This window comes from Ornithodoros turicata, chromosome 1 (assembly GCF_037126465.1).
Source record: "Ornithodoros turicata isolate Travis chromosome 1, ASM3712646v1, whole genome shotgun sequence".
NCBI lineage: Eukaryota > Metazoa > Arthropoda > Arachnida > Ixodida > Argasidae > Ornithodoros > Ornithodoros turicata.
In genome coordinates this window covers 185,904,908-185,925,337 of record NC_088201.1, presented here as the reverse complement: position 1 = coordinate 185,925,337, position 20,430 = coordinate 185,904,908, and the positions used below count along the sequence as shown (strand labels likewise).

The following is a 20,430-nucleotide window of genomic DNA, read 5'->3' as shown; positions in this document are numbered from 1 at the left end:
CTCGAGTCCCTGAGAGGAGACGCGTGTCACAATGTCCATTCATACACGGATGTCTGGAGATAATCCGCATATATTCACGGAGCAGTGTATCAATGAAAGTGACTTTAAACAAAACCGACTGGAAAGAAATAGGCGACCGAGTAAACTGGGTTCTGGCAAACAAAATAAAGAAATACAAACAGCAGAGAGGTATTCTCGATGATCATAGAAACTTAACAAGCGCTTTTTTGGAACACAGAGCAAGCATCGAAATCAAGGATGATTTTCGAGTTGGGACGATGCCAAATAAGAACATGCAGGTCCATGCGCACCCATTCGAGAGTGTGCGCGTGCGTGTTTTCCAGATCCGTAAATGTCTAAAGAAGGTACTTTCTCGCAATAAGTGTCAACTGATCGAGAATAATTCCCCTTTCCAAGACATGCTCCTCAATCACGTCAGTCAACAGTTTGCCTATTTTGTGTTGTTATTATCGGGGAAAGAGCTCAGTCTAGCTAAATAATTGCCTTGGCGGAACGAAGTACGTCCACCAAACAGTTTTTTGATAGGAGAATAGTTCATGGTTTTAGTGGTACCGGGGGGGGGGGGGCGTTAATGGGGTCGGACTCGCTCAAAAAAGCGTGACCACACGGGAGCTGTTATCCGTTGGTCATGGAAGGCGTTGCCTTCCGTTGGCTGCTTCATTCCGCTAAACATGACGTGCTCGCTTTCCTAAATTCATCACTTGCTATCTAAATTCGGCGTACTGTGTACGTATCTCATATGTATTCGTTAAACAAATAAGCAGTGAATATTTTCCCACTACAACATTTGCTTGTGTGCTGCCATTCGTTCGTTACTTTACTACCACGAAACTCGACAGACCAGAGCATGGAATGGCGGTTGGTTTCGTTTTTGCCATTTCCGGTTCCGGTTGGTTCGCAGAGCAGCATGAAAATGGCGGTTTACTGTGTGGTGTGTATTCATCTTTGGAATTATGTTGCCTTCGGAAATACAGGCCTACATTCGTTACGATGGTTAACGATTTATTGAACTCGCTCGCAAAGCATACAAACGCCACTTCAGTACGTCATAGGCGGTAAACGTCTTCATCCGTGTCGGTGGAAAGCAAAGGGTTGGCGGTGTCGCAGGTAATCTCATTGATAATATATGAGTCACATTTGATATGGCAACGTTCACCTTGTGATTCCGATAGCAGTACTCAATTCTGCATGTATCCCGAAGCTTCGTGCGTACTCAACGCAAATTACACGGCTAGCCTCGCTTCTAACGGTGGACGCCGTTGCCTCTATCGGCGCGTTCCCCCTGTTTCGTCCGACGTGACTGCACAGGGTTGACAACAAACTGAGCAGCTCCGCTATAGTTAGGGGGGTCACGCTCGGGGATAGCAGAATCCCGTTGACGGCGCGCCAAGTACGTTCTCTAGAGTCTTCCTATATGGCGCACACTATAACTGTCATACAGTGTTTTAATGCGTTAGCGTTACGAGCGTCAAAATGGAAACAGCTGTATGTATGTGTGTGTGTGTATGTCCCACCGAGGCAGTGGTATATAAGTGGCCATGTATGGGGATATGAGAGGATAGATATAAATGGAGCTAAATAAATCATGATTTGAAGTAGTCGAAAGACCTTAAGAGTAAGAGGTAAGAGTAATTTAAGGTAATTAGAGGTAATTAAAGGCAATTAATGAAAGCAAGTGGAGCTTAAAGGTAATGAATGTAAGATATATATATATAATTAAGAGAAATGTCAAATGAAATTATAGGTTACCAGAGGAAATTAAGTGTAATTAACGTCAACTAAAGCAGAATTGAGAGTAATTAAAGCAAGTAACCGCAATTCCAGGGAATTAAATGAAATGCAAGATAAGCTCATGTAATCTGCAGTTACCTAGGGTAACTACATGGTGATTGAAAGTAATTGTGGCTGATTAAAGGGTGATTAACTGTACTTAAGTATAGTAATTGAAAGTGTCGAACCGGAAGTCAACGGAGATGGACAACCGGAAGTCGAGTTGGATCGGAAGTGGGTACTGGAAGTCTAATATTGGCGGGAAGTGGACAACTGAAAGCCGGGTTTAGACTGGAAGTGGATACCCGGAAGTCAAGTATGAATCGGAAAAGGCGCTTAATGCTACGCGTTACTGTCCCATTTACCAATAAATCGCCACTGAATTTTGTGGCTACCGACGGTCATTGATATTCCATGAATATTTTCATAATATGTGCCATTAATCAATTTTATGGCACTAAGCCTGTTTCAAACAGTGTCATACAGCGTTTTGGGACTCTCGATGGTCCTTACGACATGCAATTACTATATTCAAGGTATGTGCCATGAATCGATTTTATGGGACTACCACAGCTTCAAATGCTGTTGTACAGTATTTTGTGGCTACCGATGGTCTTTCAGATATGTTATATATATATATATACGGTTTTCAGACGGTGTCAGATATCATGGAATGTCATAATGACCGTCGCTGCTCAAAAAACACTGCATAACACTGTTCGAAGCAGCTGTAGTCCCATAAAATGGATTCACGGCACATATATCAAAACAGTCATGGAATGTCATAATGGCCGCGGTGATCACAGACTACTGCAGGAACCAGCGGGAGTACCATAAAATTTATTCATGGCGCACATGGTGAAAATAGTGATGTAATGTCATAAAGAGCGTCAATAGTCATACAGCATTGTATTACACTGGTTGAAGCAGCAGTAGTCCCATAAAGTCGATTCTTGGCATATGCATTAAACTAGTTATGGAATATGGTAATTACCGTCGGTGGTTGTAAAACACTATACGACAGTGTTTGAATAAATGTTGTTCCAATAAGATTAATTCGTGCACATATCATGAAAATAGTCATGGGGTGTCATAATGACCGTTGGTTGTGACAAAACACCGTGTGACGCTGTTTGACGCAGCTCTAGCCCAGTACAATTGATTCATGCCACATATCATGCAAATAGTCATAGAATGTCAATGACCGTCAGTCGTCACAAAACACTGTGGCACTAGTTGAAGCAGCACTAGCCCAGTAAAATTGATCCATGCCACGTATCATGAAAATAGTTATGAAGTGTCATAATTGCCGTCGGTAGTCATGTAATGCTGAATGGCATTGTTTGAAACAGGGGTAGTCCCATAAAATTGATTCATGAAACACATAATCAAAATAGTCACGGAATCTCATATGTTGAATTCCAATGGCAGATTCGGAGCGCTTCCAGAGCAAGTTTTGTTGCTCCACCGAGAGCAAGACTGTTCCATTGGCAGATAGGGAACAGTTCTGGAGTCTTCCAATGGGAGCTTCGGAGCGGCATTCGAGCCAAGGTCGCTCCAGGGAGCAACGCAGACTGCTCCGCCAAAATAAACAGATTCAACCGGAACTCTACGTGTCGTGTCACTTGTCGCTCGTGCTTCCTATTTCCTGTCTCTGCTTCGGCAACATGGCCACTTCCCGAAGCGTCTTCGCCGTGACTAGTATTTCGCGTCGTACGTTAGCAATTTTGTTTCTTGAAGAAAGCAATAAGCCAGACATCACCAGGGCAACGTTAGGAGATTAGGAAGACCTTGATGTTGCAAAACATGGCGTTGTATCGGAACATGAGTACAGGCTCCTTCTTCTTCATCCGTCTCTGGCCGCTATCCACCAAGGGAGATTGGCCAGAGCCAGAGCAAATTGGGAGCAAGTGTTCCAGTCGCAGATTCGGATGACTTGCTCTAGGCCAGATCAAGCCGCTCTACTGCGGGGTGTGCCACTTGCTCCGACTCTGCCATTGGAATTCAACAATAATGACGATCGGTAGTTACAGAACACTGCATGACACTGTTTGAAGCAGTGGTATTAAAAAAGTCATAAATTTGTTTTGCCATGTGTCGAGATTTGGGCGCACGTTAGAGAACCCTACGGTTGGCAAAATCAAATTCACAGACCCTACCATTTGTGGCGTCGCTCATAATCACAGTTGTGTCGCGACGTAAAGCCCTGACTTAGAACAACAGTTATAAAAGCAATTCATGGAGCATATCATGAAAATAGCCGTGAAATGTCATGATGACAAAAAGCTGCCATAAAACACCGCATGGCGCTGCAAAACCCACGGCTTGTTGGATCGGTGGCCATAAATCATACTACATTCACGTAATCATGAAAGTCTGAGTCATGACAATTTCCATGACGGAATACGTTTACATGGGTTGCTTGGGTTAATTTTGGTTGACCACTGGATTAAATTCGGTAAAGCTTGGATTAAATTGAGTGACCTATGGATCAAAATGAGCGGGAAATCTTGGAGCAACATCCTCCGTACGGCACTGTCTTTCCAAAATTTCTTATTCCCAATTCAAACAACTCTGGGATAAGAGCCTTATGCGTCTGTGTGTGAAAGACGCGTTTGAGGCGGAAGTGTCTGTATCGTTCATAATTGTGGTCTAGCTGGGCCAATGCTCCTTATTTCTAATAACTTCAGCTTTTGGCTTTTCACAAATTCAGCTTGACCACTGAGCAACTTCAAAGTATTGGCAACATGTCCCTGAGCATGGGAAAAGTATACAAGTATACCCCAGCTCGCTTGCATTCTACTCCTATCTTCAACTTCAAAGCACCCCGATGTTCATTCTCATCTACTGATGAGTTGCTGCAGGGTGCAGTTACTCTACTAGCTGCTGTTTCCTCATTGACTTCTCAGTTCGTATTCCTAATTCCTCGCACAATACCAGGAGATCGACTTTTAGAAGCGATTTCAGGTCCATAATGGCAGAGGTGAGCCTATCTGTTCCAAACTGTTAGGCCTAAACGCACACGTGCCCAGGTCAAACGTCTAAAACATTTGAGCTTAGCGTGCATCAAGAAAACCTTAACCATCTCGAAGAACGTGGACTCCACCCGAGTAAGCCTCGATGCTTTTCGTCTTGGAGCACCTGCTGGCTACATCCATCGACCCACCAGTTGTTGCACTACTGGCCCAGAAGACTGGAAGGTCATCAGCAGCAAGATAGAAATCTAGCGAGCGAGCTTGTGATATAAATCCATACTGAAGCGATCAAATAGTTAGAAAGCAATCTTTTGTCCCCGTTTTTCCGTGTCCCTCGTCTCTGCGTTTCTTCTGTGTGAAAAGCTAGAGGAGACCTTGGGCTGTCTCGCTTCCAAGATGCAATCTAAACTAACATGACAATGCCCTCGACTAGCAAATGCACCCGGTGCTATGAGAAGGGCAGATCGTAAAAGGCTGCCGTAAACTCGTCTGCGCCCTTGGTTGACGTGGCCCCACCTATCGCCCGAGCTGAGTTTCTGACGCCGACCACAGGAATTTCTGAGGGGTAGCTCAGTAATGCTATTCCACTAATAATATAGATAAAACCTGCCGTTACCAAACACCCTGTCGCAAGTGGGGCCCCGAGTCAGCTGTTGAGAATGCTTCTTTGAATGAATGAATGAATGTCTCACAGAAAAAAAAAAAAACGCGAGGAAATGGAAATCATGATTGTTATTGTTGTGTACAGCCTCTACCGGAGTCACAATAAGTCGACGCCAGAATCGACACCATTTTGGTGTCCTAAATATAGCATCCCTAAACTGAACATAGGTTCGAATCCTTGCCCCGCACGCATTTGCGTTTTCGTGAATTATCTGTATTCATGTTTGACATATCTTGCCGCACCGAATACAAAAGAAGAGTCTTCCACCATTCCTGCGCGGGCCGCTGTACACATCGACCCGTTCAAGTCTAAGCCTATGTGACACTTTATTATCCACGAAAAAGGTCCCTCTTATCTAACATATATTTGTATGCTATCTTTGGCAGCACGTTGGACTACAAGAAGAATTGTGTTCCAGAACAATTAAAAGCTAAAGGATGTGGTGAACAACTTCTTCAGAATTATGTTGCAAAGATACAGCGTGAAATGACAAACCAATGTCCAGCATCGAACTTGATCTGTGAGTATAACAACAGGAAGAGCGCTGGCGCATAATGCATCCTACATGTCTTGTAGGAACAGTAGTTTTTGTGGTGTCAGTAGTAAAGGTCGCCATACCTCAGGAGGAGTGTGTTATACCATCTGGTGTCTTCCATTGTCGTTCTAAGGATTGTCTACGGTTGTTGAGATTACTCTTTGGGGGGGACACACAACCCTTATCAGCAGGACCAGACCGCGGTATTGTAACCTTACCAGCAGTGCAGGTAGTGTTCGAAGAACCGGCACCAGAAGGCCAAACAGAAAATTATGATGAAGTTTCTCTGCTGGGTCAGATAATCCTGCACAAACTGAATTCGTCAATGGCAAACCCAATATGGCATATGAGAGAAATCGCAGAAACTCAACGGCTCCACACTTGCGATAGTTGCAAGCATCGTAGTGTATAATTCAAAAGTTTCCGCATTATTGTTGCGTGTTCATTTATTTCCTGTTAATATATAATTGTTTGATATACAATATGGCATGATGCATATTCTATTAAAAAGCTGTGAGAGCAGCACCGATGTCATCTTAGCAGACGGCTTAGGCGGACAGGTCAACACCCGTAGGACAGAGTGTGCAAGTACTGGACGAAAAATTAGCCAAACTTCAATAATCAACGAAGTCGTTACACATTTTCTGGGAAACATCCATTACTGAAATCCATCGTCCGTATGAAACCACCGATAAGCGAACGTACCTCGATACATACATACGCAAACTTTTGCTAAGCAAATAAAACGAAAACAGGACGACGCACCTATTGTGACCCATATGGTAGTGGTGCGTGCCGTTGCCGTTTTTGTCGGCGGCGATTGGTCAACTTTGAGTATGGTGGCCATGTGACGTCGAGACTGGGAGGTACCCGGCGCGAATGCCGGTCCAGTTGTGCTGTCTGGTGTTTTTCCTGTGTTTCCCTTACACTCTGTTAGACATATGTCGGCAGAGTTCCCTTAGAGGTCGGGCCGGGACGCACATTGGTACAGAGTGTTCGTCGTGTAGTTGCCTACCTCCGTGAGCTTGTGCACTAAATGCAGAAAGCGGAAAACACGATGCAGGGAACAAAGAGGAGAGATCTGAACCAGTGTGGCGGATTTAAATCCGGGGATTTGATTTAAATCCATCAAAGGGCTCGTGGATTTGATTTGGGAGTTGATTTACTGGGAAAATATGGCGAGGATTTCGATTTGGATTGAATCACGTTTTTCACAGATGATTTGGATTTGGATTGAATCACATTTTCGCCAGATGATTTGGATTTGGATTGAATCACAATTTTGGCAGATGATTTGGATTTGGACCGAATCCCGTTTTTTTTTCGACGGAATTGGATGTGTATTTGGTCAAGCTCCTTAAGGGAAATGGGTGGATTCTGACTGCTGTGAAATTTCACGCTGCCGGGCAGGCAGGTTTTTTGTCAGTCGTATCTGAAGCCGTCTCTATAATTATGTTTTTACAAGAGATTTGGCTGAATTGTATTTCACATATGCATGCACATGATGCAATGCAACTCTTAATGCGAAGAGGTTTAAAAAATGTTTGGATTTGGAATGGCTTGCCTTGCATCCCATCTCGGTTGTCAATGTCCCGCCGAAACTTCCGTTTCGTTCAAAAATAAATCCTGTGATTTTTCTATTGTGTGAAACTGTCAACGGACACAGTCTGTAGGCTGCTTCAAGCTTAAGAGGTGGTCCGTTTGTCAGACAGGCCGCTCTGAGGCCTATAGACATTTTCGCTTATGAGCACTAAGGGTGCATCATGCAATACTCTCACACATAATTACATTGGCAGTTCGACGTTTAATTCACAACTGTAGGAGGCCGAAAACGTATCGGTTTATTCGTCGTCGGAATCAGGTGTCCAACCCGCTTTCGAAGCTAGCGCGAGCGCCGAGTCACGAAACATATGTCCTACCGTCCTCACGATGTTCAAAATGCCCATTCCGCAACTAGGGGCCGCTACACTGTTCCCCCCCTGCAGAGAGCTGTTCGCGTCCCGCGAAGGGTACCACAGAGGAATTTGCCTTGTATCGTTGAGGCGGTCGTAACTGTCCGCGAGGGCGTAACTGCATGATGCCGGAGTGACGGTGAGAGGGAGCGTCGGGTACTGTGGGGTGCGACCTGGGGAAACATCTGTTGAATCAGGAGTGTGTGAAGCATCGTTGGAGGGATCCACGTCCTGATCCGACGCAGTAGGTGGGGTGTTGAGTTTGACAGACGCTGAAGAGGTAGGACTTGGAGGGAGCGAAGCGTTGTCCCCTTGAGGTGGTGTAAGCTGTGTGCCGGAGTCAGCGAGCAAGTGAATGAACCGGTCCGAACTGATATCCAGGGCGAGGGCCGGTTGATCCTGAACACTACCTCCGTAGCCAAGGTAGTCCCGGGCCTCCACAGGAGTATCCTGTGGAGACGATAGCGGAGCGGCATCTACTGGGTCGGAAGAAAGCGTCGAGCTCCCTTGGGGAGGTATACCAGAAAATCGTTTGAGGGGATTGTGATGAACGACGGGCCGTTTTCGGCTATGCTCCTGGTGTTGTATACGGTAGATGTTGTTGGGAAGTGTTTTGATTATGGTATAGGGCCCTTGCCAGGGGATGTGAAACTTGGAACGACGAGTGTCCTCGACGCACAGCTGGGCAATGCAGCATAACGATGTCGCCTCCGTTGTATTCAACGTTGCCAACAGTGGAGTCATAATTCCGTTTTTGCCGCGCTTTCGCTCTGTCCCAAGAACACACATCGTCCTCAGGATGTCCCCACAGTGTCATCGTGTCCCCGTCCTTCGAGGTGTATCCCCAAAACGTCCTGAGGATAACACTCGCGGACTGTCCGTGAAGAGTCATTCAGGTACGTCCTGTGCCCGTCCCTGTGGGTAGCTAGAGGGACGAGAAATGTTATTTTGTTTAGCTTACCTGCTCAGACTGCCTAAACACATTTGTTTTGTTTTTGGGCCGATCCTGGGACCTGACTGACATTTTTGTTAAATAAAGGGTGGCCCAGCGTAAAATTCCCTGCCGCCAAAAGGAATGACTGTCTATGATACATGAAGGATTTCCCGTGGAAAGAACAGAAACGCGCGATTCTGTCGCATTGCTTTTGACTTTCAAAGGTCCTACCTGAATGCCTCAAACCAAAGGGAGTAAGAAACAGACTTTGGAATGAAGCAGAGCTAATACTTCAATCAATTCCTCGCTTTGAGTATTTTTTCTTTGCGTAATGGAAAGAAACATAGGGAGCTCACCTTTCGTTTTGCGCAGCAGGCGAGCAGGACTCTCGTATTTACGGAGAGTCGCCTTATAAGCAAGAAATGGTATCTGTTTTGGCTTCGGAAGAGAATTCTAGTACCTTTCGGAGTGGGTTTCGGAGTGGGCAAGCTTAAGCTTGTCCCACTCAGACTTGTGTCCTTGACAAGATTCTGTTTCTCACTGGAACAATAAAAATGCTGCCATAACTTTGGTGTCATTGCAATTTGATGTAACTTCTGTAAGCACTTGGCGGATGTGCGTGCCAGAAATAGCAAAATAGAACAAATCAATGCAGGGAATTGAAGGAAAGCATTGTCCTCCATGTGTACTTAAACTGTTCTAAATTGGTCCCTGGGGATGGGCGTGGGACAGCCTCGGGGACGTCATCTCATATGCCAAAGTGGCAGTATTATGACATTCTGAGGATCAGATTTTGACATCCTAGGGATGCCGTACCTGTCGCCATCAGACAACCTTAGGATATCCCTGGGATGACAGTGTGTTCTTGGGGTGGTACCATTGGACATAGCGGCTTCCCGGGCGGCCTGCAGTGCTTGAGTAATATCCCTGAGGTGGTTGGGTTGAGTGGGACAAACCTGATGGAACGCATCGACAAGGGTGTCCACTGGTAGCACAGCTCCTCGTTCAAACAAGAGGTAGTGCGGAGTGAAACCCGTGGAAGCATGTACACTGGAACGGTGTACCATCATGACCATTTGGAGGTAAGTGTCCCAGTCGCGTTGATATTCGTCAACGTAAACCCTGAGCATACAAGGTGCGGTTGAACCGTTCCACCAGACCATCCGACTGCGGGTGATAGGCCTTCGTTCTTGTTTTCGCAATACCGAGGATCTCACAGATGTCTTTGAAGGGAGCACTTTCGAACGTCCGCCGTTGATCGGAATAGAGCGAGATGGGCAGGCCAAAGCGGGAGAAGTTCTCGATGAAGCAGGTGGCGATAACTTCTGAGTGCTGTGAGGGGATCGGAAAAGTCACTGAAAAGGTTAGCCAGCTGTAGGACCCGAACCCACATCTTCTGGATTGCCGGTCCAGGGCTCTACCAATTGAGCTAAGCTAACACGCCTGGCTCAATTGGTAGAGCCCTGGACCGGCAATCCAGAAGATGTGGGTTCGAGTCCTACAGCTGGCTAACCTTTTCAGTGACTTTCATCTTTCATCGTTAATTTCTTAGGCAAATTGAGGCTTTGTATGTGTTTGTCCCTTCTATGTTGTTCCAGCCTCAGAACATCAGTTCTTTCATGTTCAACAGATGCCGCCTGCGTCGATCCCGTCGTATGAATGTGTGTATGAGTGAGCAAAAATGTAAGAGTGAAAGGAGGATGAGTGAGAGAGAGTAGCTGGTTTGTCCCTTCAGATGACGCACCCTGGAAGTCGCTGAATAGGCGTGTTAGCTTAGCTCAATTGGTAGAGCCCTGGACCGGCAATCCAGATGATGTGGGTTCGAGTCCTACAGCTGGCTAACCTTTTCAGTGACTTCCATCTTTCATCGTGAATTAGGGAAGTTCAACCTAAGTCCCAATCGCCTTGAGATATAATATCTTCGAAGCTGTGCAGAAGGTCCACCAGAGACGAACGATCGTTGCTGCCCAGGTCCGGGCAACCAGAAATAGACGAGGCAAGTACCAATTTGTCCCAAGGGCTACGGCGCGGGGATACGGCCCCGGACACAAGGTGGGCGTTGTCCGATCCTAAAGAGTACTCCGAGTTGTTACTCAAAAGGTGTAATCGGGCTAACGTTGTGCCGCGATACAACGTAACTGGGTCGGGAGACGGATTCGTGACAAGGATGGGAACACTCCCCAAGCCAGCTCCCGCTAAAGACCCCTTTCTTGGAGTACAAATCTGGTCTTGGCTCGAGAACGGCTGCGCCACAGAGCTACAGGGACTCAGCAACCGGAATCTTCACATCCAGGAAGAGCTGTGTATGTGGCTGCAGTACAGTAGTGACCGTGGAGCAGAGGTCCAGGCCGACGTACGATTCCCTGCGGTTCTGTTTGCGTTGGCGAGCGAGCCCTGAGGGTGCGAGCGTCGAAGTCGACGATGCGACGGTGTCTGACGAGGAAGTCTACGCCGAGAATGCAATCATGCTGTATACCACGGACAACGAAAACAGGTTGAACGGTAGTGGTGGTTCCCGGGACAGATATCTGCAAGTCATAAACTCCCGCGACCTTCAATGGGTTACCATTGAGGTCGTAAACAGGCTGGGGAAGAGTCGCTTGGGTCGGGAAACGTCTCGGCAGTTGCCGGAAGATATCGTAGTTGAGGATTGTCAAACTGGATTCCGAGTCTAGCAATTCCTAACCGGCTCACCTTCAACGGCGCCGGTAATCATGATTGAGGGACCTCCCATGTTACCGGTGGTGGCCTGCTGTAAAGGCATTCCCAGTGAGGCCGCACAAGGAACGCCGGTTAGTTTCCCGTTGCCGGATATGGGGGAAACCGGGACTGGGCTCGTCCTCGTGGACGCCGTGTACAAGACCTTGCGAGGTGGCCCGGATTGCCGCAGCGGTAGCACACGTTCGCAGGGCGTGCATTCTGCGACGCGTTAGAGGCGGCAAGGGCATCCACTTTCCTGCCCAATTCAGCTATCGCTGATGCAAGTCCCACCAGCGGATCTGTTGTGGGTGTGGCTTGTGACACGTTCGCCACTGTGTGCGTTGCAGCGGAAGAAGTTGGCGGAAGTTGCCGAATAGCTGCAAGACGTGCGGTGGATCTCGTACCATGCTGTCTCTCATCTGCGACGAGGAACCAGGATAAGCTTTGTCGTAGGTGTCGAATAAATCGTACGCATATGTATTCAGATATTCGTCAGGTCGGTGGGTGCGGGAGCGAAAGTTCGCTGCTACGAGTAGGCGCATGGCCGATGGAGAACATCTAGCAGACAGTGCATCGCGGAGCTTCGCGTAGGATTCTTTCTCCTCCGGTGTGAGATGGACATAAATCCGTTCAGCACGTCCTCAAAGGCGAGTGGGGAGGAGTAGTAACTTGCTCGTTGGTCCAACAGTTAGCTGCAGCACAGGCGGAAAAGTGCTTCTCCCAGGAATCGAAGTCCTCATCTCCAGAATATGTGTCGGGTAAGAGAAATTGCTGCAGTACTGACGAGTTTTCAGCCGTCATGTCACTAAGACGAATCCCACCGCTTCCACCAAAATGTAGCAGGCTGGAAACGTATCGGTTTATTCGTCGTCGGAATGAGATGTCCAACCAGTTTTCGAAGCTAGCGCGAGCGCCGAGTAACGAAACATATGTCCCACCGTCCTCGCGATGCATCATTTCTTAGAAATGGAACGTATTGAAAAAAACGCAGCACTGGGTCGCTGAGGTCAGGCAAAGTACGTTCGAGAAAAGGACTACCCTACACGCATTTTGTCTGTGTTGTTGGTTCTGAACTGCGACTGATGTCGCGTTCTGGTGTCCCAGAGATTGCTAAAATAAGTCCTGAAATGTGCACATGAGAACCAGTCGTAGGAGGTCATTGTGTCCAGGAATAGGAATGTGAATGTTGGTAGACTTTTTTCATAGTGCTTGCTTATGGTCAGCTTGATGATACCGCAGAACTTGTACCGGAAGAACGAACGACGAAATAGTCCTCTATTTAAACGAGTGTACAGTAGATGATGTTGTTTCCCCTCTCGACTATTGGATGTCCACAGCAGCCCGCTACCTGCTGCTTTCGGAAGTTAGTGAAACATGTATTTGCAGTACGTGCAAGTTCTGGAGCAGTTGAACGAGTGTTCTCTGCAGCCAGCCTGAACAAGACCGCGAAAAGAAACAGACTGCCTCCAGCTCTATTGGAGCGGCTGGTCTTTCTAAACAAGAACCTGAGAGAATAAGACTATGCTTGCGCGTGTTGGGCGGATGTACTATTGAGTTTGCTATAGCACAACTGCGATGTGCGGAACGCAGCCATCACATTTAACGTGACATAATTCTCGACAGGTGGCTTTTCATATGCGGCCAGTGTCTTTTCATATGGGAACTGTGCCGACATTCGTCTGGAAAGTACTCGGAAAACCCAGGGAAAACCTTAGACAGCAGAGCCGGTGACAGGATTCGAACCCGTGTCACCTCCCAGTCTCGGCGTGAAAAGCGGCCACCATAACCACTGTGCCACGGGAGCTGGTAGGAAACGGAAGCGCATGCAAGTGTCGCCATCTTGCTTCGTCATGAAATTTCCAAAATGCGAATGTAAGATTCATTCGCACACTCTAGAAACACTAAAAACTAAGTAGGCACTTTTTCATCTGGCTTGCTACCAAAACCAGCCCTATGTTGTACAGTTTGGTTTGTCCTCTGCGAATTTCTCAAAACACCAACGCAAACAAAAAACGTTGTTATATAAGTGAACCATATCGACCAACATGTGCGTATTAAACAGGCACTTGGTGATTTAAACAGGTTCTCCAACGCAAAACGTTACGACACAAAATGAAATTGGTAACAGGTAACAAACATATTGACCCGTCTCTCAGTACTTGCTGCAACCCATGCGCCATGGGATTAAAACACAGAAATCACAAGAATTATTCGCTGTGAGACTGGAACAAATACGTGTCATGTTCTTTCTCACTTTTCTTGTCTCACTGACACATCGAGTTCCCCTGGCTACGTGGAAAGGACTAAAGCTTTTACACGCCGAAACTCGAATCTGACCGAGTTTTGAGTCACGGTACCGGCTGTGCGTTCTCGCTGGGTGCTTTCCTTAGACGCTTTAAGGCAAATATTGGCACATTTCCTTGTGAGGTCAGCCATGGACGCGCCGCCCTGCAACATGCCTTTCGCCACACTAACAGACAGCTCGCTCAGCAATACTACGCTACCGACCAACCAGGAAGCTCCTACATTTATCGTCTCGCAGATATGTCCGTTGACATGACACGAAACACCTTTTGGATCAATAGCATGCTAGCTTTAGTACAGTGCCGGAAGTCATTTCCGGAGAAGTGAAGTAACAACATCAGTGGTTTACTCAGAATTTTGTGCCTGGGGGTGTGTCATGCTCCATAGGGGAAGTGACGTGACCGATCCCATGCATTTTTATGCCCTTTGACGAAATATTGCGTAACCTCACAAAATTTTAGTGGGGGGAGAATTTTGTGCCAACATTCGTCTGAGAATTCTGCCCCCAAAACCAGCGGAAACCATAGGCTCCATCGACCAGAGGATTCGAATACGCCACCTGATAATCTTACGGACGTCTGTCGATCAGGAACGAGCGGCGCCCCTACCCAGTCGGCCATGCCACTAGTCTGTCTGTGTGTCATAACGCGTCTCACGTACGTGGTGTCGTTTGTTGTCTGGCAACACTCAGGAATGTTTGGTAGGTGTAACTAGAGTAACCTAGAAAACCGAGTAGGGCGAACGGCCGAGGTTTCCAATGGAGCGCGTGAAGCCGCTGCATGTAGACGCCGAGCGGCGGCGCTGCAGTAGCTTTCCCTTGAAGATTTTGGCTGTTGTCTGCTACTCCGTTGCTCTGATCTCGCAGTGTTTTGCGCGCTTGCTGTGTGACGGCTGTTACATTTGTGAGATTTGAACGCCAATTCGTTCATTTTATGAACGACAGTTTGTATATTGTGCCACGTGCCAGAATAAATGGCGGAGCGGAAAAAGAAAACACGGATGTTTTGCTTTGCACCCGGCTGCAGCACCGGCTACGCCCGCACCCATCACGAACAGAAGTTCTCGCTGTTCTCTGTCCCAAAAGAGGAGAACCTCAGAAAGGAATGGGAGAGGAACTTCAAGCGGCTGGACAAGCCGCTGACAGATATATCAGCGTTATGTGAGCGACATTACGAGCCGAGGTTTATACTGCGCGATTACGTCCAATTCGTGAACGGGAAAGAAGTGACAGTTCCTCGCGGCAAGCCCGCATTAGCTCCGGGTGCTGTCCCCACACTTCTTCCAGACTTTCCTACTCGAGCACTACTCGAAGAAAACGCGACGTCCGCGTCCCGAAAGAAAAAGAAACACTGCAAGCGAGTGAGCCAGAAGATCAGGAAAAAGATCCAGGCGAGATCTTGATGAGGCGGAGGCTGAGACGTCGCACATGGGGCAGGACGAAGACAGCACAAATGAAGACACTAAATTGACTTTGGAGCTAGCAGGGCAACTGAGGGTACCAAGCACTGGTCGAAGCTCAGCATAGCGGACATGATGGGGCTATTTATGTGACATCAGAAGTAAGCAAGCACCCGCACGAGATCACGCATCCCAAGGTTGTGTCCTTCTGTGCTAACGACGACAAGGGATTCGATGCACACTGCTACTATTTGAGAAAGTGTCTTGACGAAAGGACTGTGCTCACAGTCTCGCAGGCAGAGCGGGTCCTGCAGGAAGCAGACGCTGCATTCCTATGCCAGGGTGGAATGACGAGCTGCGAATTTTCTCACTGTAACTGGAGATGGACTGAACGGTTGCAGAAATCTGTTGTGCCATCACATGACGCTGTCCACAGCAAGAACTGCATATCAACTGTTGCCAATTCATGTGACTGGATTTTTCCTTGCCACACTTCCTGTAGTAATGATCAAAAATTGTTCAGAAAATTTCAGTAAAGAGCAATTGGGACAGTAATAAGAGTTAATGAATAGAGATCTAAAGAGGAGAGAGGGTAGGAAGGATCTGACACGCAATTTTTTTAGTTATATATTGAAATTATGGATGTCACGACAGGCTTTGTAGCACACAAAAAATTTCATTGTACTGGATTGAGTGAATTGACACATTGGTCACATTATTTCCATTCACGTACCTGCATCCGCTCATGATTCGAAGTAGTCTATAAAATATACGCAATGATGCCAGAAATGAAAAAGTTCGACTTTTATGGAAGGAACTTCTGTGATACTATGCATATTATGTGGCGCGAAGGTCCACTCTGAGCACTAAGTGTGACGTGTGCATAACACAGCTCACCGTGGAGAAAGGACTCGCAGATGACGTCAGTGAATCCGCGTTTACGTCGCCTTGTAATAGAGGCGGACTTCGATATCCCTCCGTACACCTTTTCACTTTTGTGGACGACATAGGGCATGTCTTTACCAGCTGTTTCAGCACCCAAGAGCTGTATCGAGACAGCATACTTGACATTGTCACCATGATCAAGTCAAGGTCCCAACGAGCCGTTGGCTGCTTGGATCATCGCGAGTGGCTGACAGCAGAGGTTGTGGAGTTCTACATTGTAACGCGACTGCATTTTTACACTAAGGCATTGAACAAATCTAGGGGAGCTAAGCGCGCTACTGCGAGGTACATTAAGCTCAGTCGCTGCACATAGCGCCTCGGGTGTACGTTGCCTGTCTAATCAAAAGCCCAAACCTTAGAAGAGCACAGGAGGTCCGGTAATGATTAAAAATCTCTGTTCGCCTCTTTGTCGTGAACCAGTTCAGTAAGCTCCAACACCGCAACTTTGCTCGATGTCTTCTTGTTGCACCAGAGGGAGAAGTCGTCGGGGCCCCTTGGCACGTTTTTCTCGTCGGCATTTCACCACCTCTCAAAAATTATACACACAAATAATGGTTTTACAAGTTTCCAGCTACATCCATGAAAAAAAAGAAAGAAAAAAAGTCACTTCTATGAATTAAAATGGCTCCAAAAGCAAAGACCAGTGCCTCCCCGCAATGCTTCAGAAAATCCACGAGAGAAAAACATTGCTTAATTCCACGTCAGTCAATGTATCCTTGCCGAGAACGACTTTACTGGTGTTACGTGTAAGAGAAGTCATTAAGCAACATAAAATCACTCCCAGAGTCCGAGAAACGGGGACCGTCATATTGCAATCGTTCAAGGGAAAGCTACAACAATATTGGATCCTCAAGAACGGATCTTTTCCATCTGGCGACCATAAATTTTCACACGAAGTTGTAGTTTTTCTACGGCCGCGGTGTTACGGAGACTCACGCTTACGACCTGTGTCCCGTAACTGTGCTCGTTCCTCGTAGTTTTCACTGATTCAGGGTGATACTACAGCACCATTAGAAAGCAAAAAAAAATGTCAATACAGCAGTCCCAACAGCACAAGCACGCGAAATATTTAAGAAACAGAAGAAACAGAAACAGAGCGACCGCGCAGCAGACGACAACGCAAAACCTTAAAGGGAAAGCTATGGCAGCGCCACCGCTCGGCGTCTACATGCAGCAGCTTCACGAAAAGCTGCCCGTTCGCATTACTCTGTCTTCTAGGTTACTCTAGTCTAGGTGTAACTCTACTCCAATTCCTCGAAGGCAAGTGCGTCATCGGTACAGGATCTGTTAAAGGGAGGAAGAAAAAGCAAAACCATAAACGACGAACCACAGCTGCTGTCGTCCACTGCAGTAGTCAGCTAAATCTGTGTTACAAATACTAATTTTTATGCATATTTTTCGCATATTTGTTGACAGTCAACTGCAACATGACATTCGCACGCTCAGAAGCATAGGGTTGGGCTGCGGTCTTGGACAGCATGCTGCATGCCATACTGGATGGCTAAGGCCAATTGAAGCACGATGTGTGGGTGGGTGCACGGTGGTGGGCCACCCACAGAAATTTGTGCGCTGACCACACAGACAACACAATCGGTGGTATTGACTGTGTTTTCCCCCGTTTCGCCAGGATTTTGGTAGATTCTACACAAAATGTAACATTGCTTCACTCGCTCGCACCAGCGCTCTCCCGATTCCCCAGTCCATCGACGCCGTTCGACCTGGTGCCACGGACACGCGTCCCCTAAATGTCTGCTTTTCAAATGCAGAATATTTAGACCGTTTCGTACATAATTAGACCCTTTGAGTTGGAAATGTCATTTTCTTACGACAGCTTATGTAATGCGGTATCGATATATCTAGTATCCCTCTTCGATACGCGTCCCTCCCTGAGCAAGTGCAGATGGCCTAAGTTAGGGTGCTTAGGACGGCACGGTTCTTTTCGTAGGATTACGATGATAGCGATGTTCATTGTATGCAAAACTGTGCTGTCGGTGCAGAGGTCGCCTTTATTTATTCATTTATTTTTCTCTAGAGCGTTCGAATCTGCGCGAGTCCTCTGATTATCTAACCTAACCTAACCTAACGTAACCTAAGCTCCCGCAAGGAACCGCGAAACAGTCATAGACATATATACGGGAGGATTGACGTTGACATGTTTTGTCTTCTTTCTCCCACTTTTTACCTCTTCCTTGTGGATGCACTTCCAGATTGCTCATCTCTTGCATGCTAGACAACTGGCGGCGTCCTACCGTTGCTGGACACTACTCCTGAGAGCTGAACCTACTGTTCTCCATACACAGTGCACGATTGCAACATTATTCCCGTAGAATATGGTTTCTATGTTTTCTCGTTATTTATGTTCTCTGAAATTTTTAAATTTCACTTGGCAGTACCGATGGCGCGACGCACACCTCTAGCGCAGAACGGCCTATGTGGCCAACAAATCATCACCTACTCCACTCACTTGAAACACGTGGCCATCTCACGTGGATCACCTGTCGCTGTTTCTGCGCTATTATGCTTCCAGCTCTTTTGCATTTCGAAATTTAACAATTTATATCTCAAGGTACGTTAATGTCTCACAGTGTTTAATAGTAGTAACATTACTACTCACGGTAGTAACGTTTAATAAGAGCGATGGAGTTGCATAATGATTGAATCGAATTCTGTTATTCCGCGTTTTGCGGACAACATCTAATAAATAAGTCAAGTCAATTTCCTGTTCGGTAGTTGCATACGCACTGTTCCACAGGCTGTATACCTAGCCGAATAATACACCTGCCGAAGATGGCATCAGCGCTGCTTTCAGATTTTTTTAAATGAAATATCTATGCCGAATTAAAAGGATAACTTGTATACATTCACATCAACGGTTTCTGAAGACAATTGGGTCTTCTTATTATATTGTGCTACAGCATTCGCAGCCCGGAAATTTAGTTCGTACACCCGTGATTAAATGTCGATTGTGGTACACGAAATATTATTACACACTCTAATCGTTGCGCCCCTTGCAATCCCACTTTTAAGAGGTACAAATTTTCCAAAAATATACCTTTTGTTCTATACAGTATAAGAAAACTTGTAAGGTACCCCTTCGAATGTACTGCACTTATGGGGGAAACCACTCCAAAGGTACAATCCTTATAAGGGCACATCAAACCGTTCACAGGTGGTGGAAACTATGTATGCATCAGCTACTCAGATAAGGTACATCGTTTTGGTACTCCTTATGCACTATGCTCTACATGAGTTACCTTACTGGTACATTGCTCACTGGGTATGCATTTTCAGTGGTAGAAGAAATTCCAGACTATGCAGGCATGTGATACACATCTCATCACCATTAGGCATATTTTTACCTCATGGGGTGTAAGTCGCTCATGCTATAACGTGTACGTCTCTAAATGTATTATCCCAGGGAAGGTGAAATGGTTTATATGTTACTGATGGCCTTGAATGTATATTGCTGTGGTATGTGAACTATGGGTCTGCAAATTTAGTTCAAGCGACTGACTTCCTAATCTAGCTTGCAAGAAAAAAAAGTGTCTTTTGATAGCGACAGTGACCACGCCACCAGCGATACAATGGTGGCCGTTTTCAGATGTACGGCTATTGGTTTAATGTAAACTGACGCGAAAGTATATGAAAGTACACGTGAAAGTTTAACGTTAAAGAATACGCTTGCTATATCCATCCCGATAGGTACACGGGTGTCGCGCGAACTTTGCACGCTCCCGAAACCGTCTCGCTTGCTCGGCACCAGATATTGGAATACCAGTGTCTTCCTCTTTCCAGCGATATGCACAATCTGAGCTGGCTCTTGCTGGTGTTGCGGCAAATAGTTTGTCTTTGGTTTGTTGGTCTTCAGCGCGACCTAAGTCGTGCTGAAGACTGGGAGGTGGTGGGTTCGAATCCTACGGCCGGCTGTGCTGTCTGAGGTTTTTCTTGGATTTTCCGAAAAAAAAAACATGTTATAAAAGGGGTGTAGATGTAACTTTAGTCACCACGAACTCCAGTCCACAGGTGTCATCCATACCGTGCCGAGGGGATGGGTAGAAGCCTTGAACAGTGGCGGATGGGGTTTGGCCAAGCCATGGCTGATGGATTATCATAACTGTGGCACATTCTCACGTGTGTGAATGTGAAGTGCGGGCAACCAACGGGAAAATTCATTTATTTAAACCTTAAATAGTGAAACTTGTTATCCTTCGATTAGAAACAATAGACGAGTC

At 46.6% G+C, this 20,430-nt stretch overlaps 1 protein-coding gene and 1 non-coding gene across 2 annotated transcripts in view; both read left to right on the top strand.

Annotated features, from left to right (window-relative positions):
• LOC135374067 (uncharacterized) overlaps window positions 1-20,430 on the top strand; it is a 249,900-nt gene that overhangs the window by 71,319 nt on the left and 158,151 nt on the right. The window contains exon 11 of the mRNA XM_064607070.1: window positions 5,817-5,950. Coding sequence (XP_064463140.1) covers window positions 5,817-5,950 — 134 coding nt within the window. The remainder of the gene's footprint in view (window positions 1-5,816; window positions 5,951-20,430) is intronic.
• On the top strand, window positions 10,619-10,691 carry Trnaa-ggc (transfer RNA alanine (anticodon GGC)). The gene has a single exon. It is a non-coding gene; the product is annotated as a tRNA-Ala (tRNA).